Source organism: Eucyclogobius newberryi, unplaced genomic scaffold (assembly GCF_026437365.1).
Source record: "Eucyclogobius newberryi isolate DKJ021-1_F unplaced genomic scaffold, fEucNew1.0.hap1 SCAF_22, whole genome shotgun sequence".
NCBI lineage: Eukaryota > Metazoa > Chordata > Actinopteri > Gobiiformes > Gobiidae > Eucyclogobius > Eucyclogobius newberryi.
This window is the reverse complement of record NW_027315857.1, coordinates 7,130,147-7,142,579: the sequence shown is the minus strand read 5'-3', so window position 1 is coordinate 7,142,579 and position 12,433 is coordinate 7,130,147. Positions and strand designations below refer to the sequence as shown.

Here is a 12,433-nt window from a genome sequence, read left to right as displayed (position 1 = left end):
CTATGGGATTCCACCAGTCATGGAGGAAGCCTTTATCTCCCACTGAATAAAAACGTCCTGTTTTTAAGTGCTGCTGTGTATAAAATACTGAGAGCTAGTGATTTGTGCCTTAAAAAGGGCCCGGCTATATTTAAAGAAAAATATAATGTGAACTGAAATCTAAAACTGGGGAGTAATGATATATGTTTTATTATGAAAGATCCTGACACATCATAAGAGTCCTCGTGGATGCCTGTTCAACCACTGGTTTATCGAGTCAGAATGCATTTTTTAACAGTGGTTATATTGCTTAAAGGTGTGTTCTCCATGGAGATGTTATTGCTTTACCTTTATTGTACAGTATTGCATTGAGTTTATGTATCGCCATAGAGACAGGAATGTGAGGACCCCAGGCCGTTACAGGTCAGATCTGTGGGGACAAACCTGCTCACAGTATTTTCTTCAGCAATAATAAAAACTGTAACTGAATAAAAAGTGATTGTCATATTGTGGAGCACATATACTGTGGATCAAAGCCATGCCATCTCCGTGGAGAATAGCAGGGAGCGGACCCGACACCAGAACATTTAAAATTTGACACCCCCCCCCCCCCCCCCCCCAGCATGCTCTGGTAATAATGTATTATTACCAGAGCATGCTGAGACATTACATACACATTACATACATTTAAATGTGACGAGATCAGATGAAATAACAGTGCTCTTCTCTAGACTGTGAAGAAAGCTGCTGTCGCATCCATTCACTGGGCAATATTGGCCGCACAGCGTTCTTAAGCGCCTTTAACAACACCTGATTACATCAAGCCAGCTATCACAACACACCAGGCAGACACTAGCAATTATGTGGCTTTGAACCCTTTTGCCACCTGCGTTTTCTGTTTGTTACCGCGCTGCGAAGCCAAATAAAGAAACAAACATTTCAAACTGGGATGACACCAGTTGTCACAGAGTGCTTCTTTGAAAACAGGGCCACGGTGGAGCCGGCTCTAATTGCCGAATAAACTTTGAAAAGATAATGCACCTTTCCTTAACGACTGTAATTATTTGAGAGAGAAACAAGATATTTATGTCAGTTGCTAGGGGATATCGCTGGTATATTTAGACTAATCTTTGTGTATCGTGTGTACCTCGGCAGGTGTGGTTCTATAACCAGGCCTGGCACGGCATGGTGTCCTTTTTAAATGTCGCCAACAACGCCATCCTGCGGGGCAATCTGCCACTGGGACAGGACCCTCGCCAGTACGGGATCTCGGTGTCCAATCACCCCCTGAACCTGACCAAGGAGCAGCTCAACTATGTGGCTTTGTGAGTACGGAGGCTGTTAATGATAATCATGTGGTTTGGTTTGGGTTTTTTTGCGAAGAAACTCGGCAGGGTATTTCGATTTTGCAAAAAGAGAGTTTAAAGGTGCCATAACATGCTTTTTTTCACGTTTCGTAGTCTATCCTAAGTGTATAATTGATAATAATAAGGGTTGTGCAACACCCTTAACACAATAGTCACCCAGACCTTGGACCCCCTCACCAACCCGGGATAATGACGCGTGCTTGCCCTTATGACGCGGTCTTGCCCCACCACCCATCAGTTTGGAGATTTGAGGAAAGGAGATAGTCTGTAATATAGCTAAACACTGCGGGAATCAATCAAAAAAACACTCTGGGTACATATATGAAGCACAAATAGCAATGTAAGAAGGTTAAAAGCTCTGAAAAGTCGATTTTGCATGTTATGGGACCTTTAATGATGCTTGCAATTGTCAAAATTTCACACCTATTTGGCCCCGGAATGGCATCATAAATAAAAATGAATTCAACAAGAACCTAGTGATACATTGACTAACCCTTCTGAAAAAAGCCTGTGAGGTAAATCAAAAGTTTAAGTTTTTAAGTTTTTTTAAAGTTTCAGGTAGGTGGGTTGATTTAGTGAGTGTTTTCAGGACTAATCCACAGTGTAATGTACAAAAATCAGGCGCTCTTCAAGGATTCATTGTAAAAGTGGATTGAAAAAAGGGAAAGGAGCAGAACAGGTCCGAGACACATAAAGTAAGGAAGTAAGTAAGTAACATATCAACACGTTTGGACCAAAGCTAGGTCATCAGTGCAAACATTGAGTTCTTTTAGGTTAAGGTTGGGGTTACCGGAAGGTTAGTCTCCATGAAATGAATTTATGCCATTGTAATGTCTCCATAAAGCAAGAAAACTCAATGTGTGTGTGTTAAATTGAGCAATAATAAAACAACATATATGTATAAAAATCAAAAAGGCCATGCATTGAAGAAAGACAATTTAAATTTGCTATAGGATGAAATAAAAATGGGCTTGGAATTAACAGTTACATTTTCCTGTGCCTCAATAACCCCCAAAACCCAAATATTTGATCCAGTCTTGCCACCATATCTTGTGTTAGTAAAGCAAAATATGGCCAACACCTCTAAAATTCCGAGTCCTTCAACAGCTTTAGTGTAAAAAACAAACAAAAAAAAACTATCTTCCTCGGCTCATTTCCAGTCTTTTGTGTCTCGCTGTAATCTGATTTCAAAAACAAGGCAACTGTGGCCTTTAAAATGAGAAATATGCATTCAGCACATTTCTTTTTACAATACAGATTTATGCAAAGGAAGAAGACTGATTGTTCGCCAAGCAAGGACAGAACAATGAAGCCCGAACAATGAGCAGAGAGCAGATGACTACGGGACAATAAAACGGGAAGCATATGAGACAGATAGATAGATGGAGGATTTGTTTGAGTGTGCACAGATTTTGGGGGCCCCTGGGAACCACTGTAGAGAATATAGCCTTTATTTTTTTTTACTCCTGCCTTACCCGTGGGCTCGGAAAGAGAGCAGCTCCCCACGAGAGTCTGAGATTAATGGCGTGCTAAATCACAACATACTGCCTTATAACATACGGATCTGTCTTCTGTGCGGACTGCTTTTGAGATCAGTAGCAAAGGGTGTGAAACTAAGAAGGTGTACAAGTATTAAAGGTGGACTATGTAACTTTTCTTGTTGATGGTGCGCCCCCTGCTGGTTCCTACGCGAACATAGTAAAGCAATAACGTTACAGTATTTTGAACAGAACTTTCCCAGATTGTAATTGAACAAAAAAAAGGTGTTTTTTTCAAATGTTTATCCAAAAAAAGCCACAATGGGACTATCTTGTCTTTTACATGAATTACTAAACGCTTTGGACTTATTATAATGAGATGATACAGGGCACAGTCAAAGCAGACCTTGTGCCCACCTCGTTAAAGCTTTATGAATATAGATAAGGACGCAATGAAGGACAAGCTACTATAGTTCGCTCCAGTATGCGCTTGTCTTGGTCATTTCGCTGACCTTGGTTAAATTGGTAATAAAAGAGCATATGAAAAGCGCGATCAGTAGGATTGCATGAAAAAAAAAACATATTACAATAATGAATGAATACCTTCAAAATAAAAATATAATAAAGTAGTGGTCCAACATATATTCAAGGAGGAGCAAAAAATGATATAATGTTACTAAGACAGGACTAGTCTGAACATGTTGTCTGTCATAGTCGTCCCATTTGTCCAAAGTCTATTATTTTTTTTCCTTTCAAATTCAGTCTGTATGAAATTTCGCATTTTTTTAACTTTCACTTATAATGTTGGTCAAGTCCTTGAATGTTGGTGCAGTTTGAGTCAGGCATTTCTTTCATGCAGGATAGACCACAAAAATAATGGGAAAAAATTAAAAAAGAAAACAAAAAATAAATAAAATTGAAAAGTGGGAATACACAAATGTTTGCACAAGAGTTCTGTAAGAGTAAAGATTAAATATAGATTAAATATATTTAATCTATACTCTTATATATTAATATATATTATATATTAATATATAAGAGTAGACTATATTTAAAAATATTTCGCACATGTTAATCCTTTGGATGGTGTGGATTTTATGAGGACATATTGGCTGGATTCCCATCTCTTATTCATTTTTACTTTACAAAATAAATGCTGCTCTGTATTTTTCATCAATGGCCGAGTTAAGGACTCCTGAAGAATCTTTAACATAATTTTCCATCACAAAAGACTGAACTTAATTAGAGACATGTGCTGCTATTACAGTCATCTGTGCAGCCAATCACAGCTAATACCAGAGTAGAGCTTTAAGAATGCATTCAATTTGTCTGAGTGAAAAGGTTAAATCAAAATGTAAGAATATGATAATTATAGCAGATTTGATAATTGGTTGATTTGGTGGCTATTTTAGTGAACCCATTTACACTTGGATGGGTTTAACTTTGATTCAACTTTTTCTCTACTTATACTTTCTCCAAGTGAATTTACAATGAGTGGCACATTTTATTATTTTACTTGGTGACACTTTGCTAATGTCATGGGGAGAGTTGGCAGGTGTTTTTTTTCATTATTGCCTGCACAGTCCAATCGACCACATGAATCATTACTAATGACTTGTTTCCTCTCCAGGTTTTGGGCGATGAAATTACAATCTGTAGTGACACCCTTCTCAAATCTATGCTCCTGTTATCAATGTCATAGGCACCAAATTGCATGAAAAACATCTAAAATGTTGGTATTTACACCCCTTCCAATTACACGCAATGTTTCAGTGCTTCACCATTTTCTCATCTCTCATCACATCTTCCAAAATGTCAGACTTTGGCACCATTTTATTATGTAAATGTCTGTATTACCTCTTAATTGTCAAGATATGTCAATTTGGCAGCTGACAAAAACTTCTGCTCATTCCACTCGGGTGAATTTGAGGCGTAATTTAATTGTAATCAGTCTTGAAAATTGTTTTACTCATGGAAACACAGAAAAATCATTTCTTCTGCCACGAAAGGGATGCTTACACCAAAATAGTTTATTTGTTGTTGAGTAAAATTAAGATAAGGTTATAGTTATCTAAAAGTAACAATTTGTAACTTTTTGGAAGTGGCACAACAGCATTCTAAAGGCCAAGTAAGGGTCAGTTTTGTGGAGATTTGAATCTGTTCGAAGTCAGTTTTTCAGTGCAAAAAATTATTCAAAACGACAACCTCTTGCGGTCCCAATGCCACTCGCTCCTTTCCGCTCCTTTTTGTTTACCTGCCCTTCCTGCCCTCCCCTTTTCTACTACATTTTTCTTCTATCTGTCAGTTATAAAAGGGACACAAACAAGCCTCAGTAACTTCAAATCAGCCTTCAAATATACCTTTGTCGAATCCTTCATGCTTACTATACACGACCACTGTCTGCAAACATAACAAATTCATATTTAAACTGTATTCTGAGGCTCTGAATCAAGAATGGAAATGCAAATGTGGACACATTATTTAAGAAAGAGTATTTATTGGCAAATAAGAACGTAGGGTTTTTGTGGCTTATTTTTTCATTGCTCTTGCCTAGAATGTTATGTTTAATATGACTTTTTTATTTTTATTATCTTACATGTATTTAATTACCGGTGTTCTTATTGTGAGCAGGGTTCCCACTGACCTGTAATTTGTCCTGCTTGTCTCCATGGAGATAGAGTAGTTGTGGAATTTTCCAGACAAAGCAATAACGTCACCATGGAGACAATCAGGTGGCGGATCTTCAACTTGACACTATGAACTTTCCGTTCAAGCCCATTGTGAGAACATTATGTTACCAAATTAAGATTGAGCAAATTCAACAATTAGTTTTATTTCATTGTTTCTGTTGATAATTCTTAAAGATTTCACTTCCACACATGCACTTCACTCACAGTCATACATTTTGTCATTGCAATTCACAGCATTAATGTTATTTAGACTGTTTTAGACTCTCAAATAATCTTAATCCATTTAGCATTCAGTCCTCAATAACCTGGCTCATGCCAGATTCATATGTTTAGTTTTACAATGTCAATCTGAACGGTCTCTCGCCAAAAGCAGTTGGGAAAAGGCTTAACAATTGAATCTGGTCCAAGCGTCACAACAGTGGAAAAATTTAGTTTGAGAAATCAAACTGTTGTTAAATCCAGTCAGAGAAAAGCACAGACTCTTTCCTCCTCAAATACACAAAGCACTTCAATGTTCTTGTTTTTAAAAAAACAAAATAGTCCGTAAATCTGCTAAAATAGGCCAGTGTTGGTTTCAGTTGATTCTTTTCACTTCTGCTCAAACTACAATGCTGTGATTGGTCAGCCATAAAGCGGCCAGGCTCAGAGGTTTGTGAAACAAATATTGTGAGATTTCATCTGGCTCGCCAGGTTAAGTCCTCAAACCCTGTGGAATCATCCTCCCATTACAGAAAGTGAATGTTTCCTAATTGTTGTTGCCACTGATAGATACAGCCACTCTAGCCAAGCAGGGTAACATATTTAATATGCTAATTACACTGTGGGGCATCTGATTCACATTATCTTGGCCCGTGGGTGTCGATGGGGGTTAAAGCATACGCCTCTGCTTAATCTGATGCTAATTGAGCGTTCATGATTAAAGACCATTTCATTCCAAGTTAACAAATAAAAACTAAATTGGTTGGAGTAGAAAAGGTTCAAGGAGACGTGATAAGTCAGTATCTTGTCTCATTAAGTTTTCAGTAAAAGTAAAATTCAGTTATGCATATTTATTTTCACCACTCACATCTACTACATTTCTTAGTGTCACTATGACAATTATTAGGTTCTCTTAATGTGGATCCTTTGGTATATACTTTCAATGACTGGCGTGCACTGAATTGGAAAATCAATTCGTGGTACTATTCCCTCAGAAACAAATGTGAAAAGAATATTACCCAGGAAGTTTAATCAGGTTCATTGAAAGCATGAGACTATTTCATTTATGATTTAATTTGAGCTAAATCTCCTAAATCTCCTAAAACTTTAACAATCAATTTACATAGTCTAAAGATAAAAAGAAATAAAGGTCATCCTTGCCATAAATCTTGTATCTTGTATATTTTGGCGTATTTTTGATTTCCTCTTCTCACATTTGTCTCGTCCATCTGTCTCCCAGGGCCACCACCGCTAACGACGTTGTGGTCTCCATCTGTGTCATCTTTGCCATGTCCTTCATCCCGGCCAGCTTCGTCCTCTTCCTCATCCAGGAGCGCGTCTCTAAGGCCAAGCACCTGCAGTTCGTCAGTGGAGTCAACCCTTCCGTTTACTGGCTTGCCAACTTTGCCTGGGACATGGTAACCGCTGCTCTGCATATGTCCTCACTTCACCCTTGTTTCATTATTTATCGCTCCTGTTTTTTTCTACCTGTGGCTATGTGTAAAAATCTACATTCCCTTTAAATGTGACTGTGAGACTGCCGGTGCATTTAAAAAAGTGGTGGATATTGGCCGTGTCATAATTGTCAGCATTGTGTATCACCTGGTTGGAGGGGCTCGATCGACTTACATGTCGTCCCCCTCCGGCATAATTGGAAGTAAACATTTCATCAGCTTCCTTCAGTCAAGATGCAGTAGCGCAGCACCCATCATTATGGAGGATAAAGGTTTCTCAGTTTGCAAAACAAACAACACTTAAGAAGGAAAGGTAATGATCATATCCTGGAGCGACCAAATATTTAGTCTGGGAGCCAGCCTACTTTTACAGAACTATTTAGCTACCTTTTTTCTTACTGTTATTTTTAATTTTGTATACCTCCACCCATTACAAGTTTGGGTTTTTTTGTTTCAACTCTGGCATATTTGGTCCCAAGGGCCCCAAAAACCCTTTAATGAACCAAGACTTCAAAAGATGGAATTTTGTGAGGGTAAAAAGTAGTGCCATAATCACACACAATGAAACACAGTAATGACATTTGGAACAATGAATACTGAAATTATGAGGACAACAGGAACATCACGAATATACGTTTCCAATTATTAACAATTCATTGAGAAAAATACAGAGAGCCAGACTAGCGATGCTACAGCTAAGCTAACAAGTCCCACCACAGCTCCGACCCCTGCTACCTCGTCTTTCCGCAAACGGAGCTCGAGCTCTGATCCAGGTGCCACTCCTAAGAAGCTCCTGAGGAGACCAGAAGCGGAATAGACCCAGTGATTCTGGCAGCTCTGCGGGAAATAACTGATAACATTATAAAGGCAGTTCCAGCTAAAATTGACGCTGCGCTTGCTGTATGTGCAATCACACTTCCAAAACTAACAATCTGGATAACCGAGCCACAGCAACCAAGGAAATCTCCGACTCGAGAGACATGGTTTCTACCCTGCTTGCTAATGAGCCAGGTTCGCATCTTGAGGGATCATGTGGATTACTTGGAAAATCATAATCGCAGAGGCAAACTGCGTATTGTCGGTCTTCTAGAGGACACTGAAGGGAAGGATCTGATCAAATGTATGTTCACATCGCTCCCTGGCTCCCAAGCCATTTCCGATCCAGCGCCCTAGACCTATTCCACTGAAGTTCCACAACTTCAGTGATTGAAAGTGTTTCATGGCTGCATCTAGACGTCTCGCAGCAGATAAGGCCAGATCAAACGAGCTCCAAGTCTCATCCTTCAACGACTACGCTGAGGCTCAATATGAATGGTCAAATAAAAAGATTTACCTCACCAGATGAGGCATTGGCTTTTGTAGATACACTGCTAGATCCCTGATCAATTTGACATTCTCCCTTTTTTTCCCTTATTTCATTGGAAGGGACCGGGACATGTGAGTATGAGGTAAATACAATGGCATCAAAGATGAGAAAAGAAAAATGGTGACACTTTGTTTTAGGGTACACTTATTAACATCTAACCAGATGCTAATTAACATACTAGTAAGTGGTAAATTATACCCAGAATCAGAAAAAAAGAATGAGAAAAGACACACAGTCAAGAACCGTTAGACAAATTCATCAACAAATACAAACATTTTTTACGAGGGGATAAGTTGGACAGACAATAATTTCAGTTGGTCAGTGATTTCGACCCAGTTGAATCCCAGCTGAGAGTAACTGGGATTGAGGGCTCTACTGTGTTGTGACAGTTTGTAAGCCTGGCTACAGTGCTGAAAAAAAAATCAAGGGTTAGTTTTGTTAACTTCTATCAATTTGTAATAGTATCTGGTTTGGGTAGGCAGATTTCCAATGCTTCTTTCCAATTTCTTAACTTTGTTTATGTGAACGCAGTTCTTCATTGTACCGTGGGGAGGCGCGTTTTGGCCTAATGACCCGTTTTAACGAAGATGCAAAAACAAGAGCAGATTTCAGAGAATTCATCGTTGTGTCAACAACTTGGTCATTTACACTGGGACTAAAGCTGTTCTCAGCAGGATCACATGACATGTCACTGAATATTGGCTCCATTATTTATTTGAACTTTGAGATAGATTTTCCAGATATTGTCTTTATCATTATAATTGTATTATGTGGGGCTGGATAATTGTTAAGAATAAACTGAAAGCTAGTTTTAAATTATCTGACAATATAGGGTTTTGAGAGAAGACAATTAGGTCACTAATCTCTATTCCAGTGGGTCAGTTTATTTACATTCTGTGAAACCAATGCTATCTAATAAAGCACTGAAGGCATTACTGAGGCAGTCGCCACTTATATTCACGTTCTATTTATCACTATTTTATTCCATTCTGACTGAATTAAGTTTGATTTAAATCAAAGAACTAAGTTGAAATCTCTGAATAGGGACCACAGGAAGTTGGTAGATAACTAGGTAAGTGTTTGATAAAATGAGGCTTTCAAATGAGCTGCAACTTTCCCCTAGAATTGTCCCTTAGGCTTTCAATGGACAAATTAATTAAAACTATATTCTATGTGATGTTTTGGGAGTATGGAATAATTATTTTGCTATAGAAAGGGAAACATTAGAGCTCATCTATGGCTTGATTTTAAGATAATACATTGGGAAATATATATATATAAACAATATTAAATGTATTATATTTTGATGATAAAATATTGGCCATTTAAAGTTGTCACTTATAGGCGGAAAAGGAATGTTACACTGTAAGATATACAGTCAATTCAGTGTAAATAAAACTTAAAACATTTATTTTATTGGCTACCCACCTCTGATCCTGTGTATTCTAACATTTCCTTTTTTATTGTTTGTCTTTACAGTGCAACTATATCGTCCCCTGCTTCATAGTGGTAGTAATCTTCCTGTGTTTTCAAACCAAATCATACGTCTCCGCGGCTAACCTGCCTGCATTAATTTTGCTCCTCCTGTTGTACGGGTAAGTCCACCATGTCCTGTAATATTGCCTTTTTATTTTTTAGACATGCATGTTTTCAATCCATCAATGCTCCACCGACAACATTAGCGACACAAAATCTCTCGACTAAATCTAAGTGCGGCTAACTGAATACTACACGAGCTGCAAACATTGATTTTAATGTTAAATGTCTGGTTTTAGGTTCGCTAAAGGTTACATAACACATTATTTTAAAAAGCCACTTAAAGATGGTGCAGTGTATGTGGGGGTTTGTGTCCAGTGCCATTATCGGTCACTCAAAAGAATTAACAGAAGCCATACAAATCCATTAACACACTTAACCTTTGCCATTCAAATTACAATGCTAGTTACAAATAAATACTTTTTAAGAGAAACCACTTAAAATCTGAAACCTGCAGTGTCTGAAATGATAAAATAAATGTAAAAGCTGCAAGTAAGCCTCTGATTAAAGGTTTCAGGGAGAAATAATAACAATACAAATTCAAATATTATCCAAATTATTACAGTATTGGAGCGTAACAATTGAATCTCTTGTCTTTTTTTTAATTCTTTCCTTTTTTTGTTTAGCTGGGCAATCACACCAATGATGTACCCCGCCTCCTTCATCTTCAGCGTCCCCAGCACAGCCTACGTGGTGCTGACCTGCATCAACCTCTTCATCGGGATCAACGGCAGCGTGGCCACTTTTATCATGGAGCTTATCGACGACGATGTGAGTGACAGACACATATTTACGATTTCATAACCACATTCAATCTTTTGCATAAATACAGACTTCATATATCATTTATGTTTGAAGCTCAGATCACAATGAGCAGCTAATAACTTTGAGGAAGAGAAAGAACACCAACCTGGTGCAGTTTGCAATATATTTCCTTTATCCTCCCAAGGATTTCTCAGACGAAGTGAATTTTCCCATTCTCTTTAATGTTTAATCACTTTTTGGAGACTTGGGTCTTGGGAGAACTTTCCCTCATCCATCTTTCAGCAAGTGTTCATTTTAAACTACATGCCGCTTTGGGTCTCGTGGGAATCAAAAGACAAAGACACCAAAAAGGAGCTAAATAAGAAATGGAGAGCAGAGTGTGGAGAGGGAGCCTGGGACAGAGCTGTTGACTGTCACTCAGTCAGTGGGTTTTTGATTAGGATTTAATTTGTGTTATGTTTAAGAAATGGGAGAAAACGGCTCGGATAGATTTTACCCATTTTAAATGCACTGCCACAACCATATCACTATAATCTTTGCACAAACTATACAAACATACAACCCAAACTCAAACCGGGCCCTCCAGTGGGTCTAATTGGGCCCAAAAAGGGGTGCTGAGATTTGTAAGGGGAATCTATTTGATTACATTTTTGTGCTGAAAAGTAGTTGCAAAGGAGACCAAATCAAGTATATTCCCCTGAAAACATATTAATAAAACACAGTGTAATCATCTTCTCTTTGCAAATAATCTTTTTAAATGCAACACAAAATTATGTTTGACCCTTGGTGCTCTAATACGTATTCATTTTGGCCCACCAAGGAAAGCAATCATTAATTTTAGCCCACAGAGGGAAAACAAGTTTGGGCACCCCTGCTCTAAAACGTATTTACAGTTTCAAGTACAATTCAGTTATTACAATAGAGAATACTCATTTTACAACACATTTTTTGGCAACACTTTATAATAACTAGACTTATTCCTGTCTTAGCAAAGCATGAATGAATACCTTATTCATAGAGAACCAATTGATTATTAATGCTGATTCAGGTTTAGTAACTGCTTAACTAATACAAAAACCCTAACTTTATTTTCTGAAGTTGTATAAGTACTTTAAACTTTATGTTCCTTATGAATTAAATCTTTATTCATGCTTTGTTATGGCAAATGAATGTGTACCGTAGTTCAAATAAAATGGAACAAATATTTTGCAGTATTACACCTCAATGTAAATTCTTACCTAGTGTATTACTTTGCACTAAACATTTTATGTTTATTGTTAAGTGTGCCCAAACTTTAACTTCCTAAATAGCAGTATATGGAACAGGGATACTGAGCAGGGAAAATGAGCAAACATGGGCAGTATTTAGTCTTCTGGAGTAGTTCTATTTCAGCACAGATCAGTGATTGCACTTGGATGAAGTCGACAGCATGTCAGTCTGAAACAAGCTGCTCGTACATCTGAAGTGGCATGGCGGCTCTGTGAAGGGACATTCCACTCAGTCTCTCAAACGCTGTTTCCTCTGCTGCCACCAGGTGCACCGGCAACATGTCCGTGTCATTGCACCAGAGACCTCGGTGCTGTCGGTCAGCGTGTTGAGT

General features: G+C 38.1%; 1 protein-coding gene across 1 annotated transcript in view; it reads left to right on the top strand.

The window, feature by feature from the left end:
- The window catches only part of LOC140371373 (phospholipid-transporting ATPase ABCA1-like), a 207,165-nt gene that overhangs the window by 121,822 nt on the left and 72,910 nt on the right, over positions 1–12,433 (top strand). Inside the window, exons 34-37 of the mRNA XM_072458485.1 lie at positions 1,135–1,304; positions 6,953–7,130; positions 10,012–10,127; positions 10,695–10,839. Of these exons, the coding sequence (XP_072314586.1) occupies positions 1,135–1,304; positions 6,953–7,130; positions 10,012–10,127; positions 10,695–10,839 (609 nt within the window). The remainder of the gene's footprint in view (positions 1–1,134; positions 1,305–6,952; positions 7,131–10,011; positions 10,128–10,694; positions 10,840–12,433) is intronic.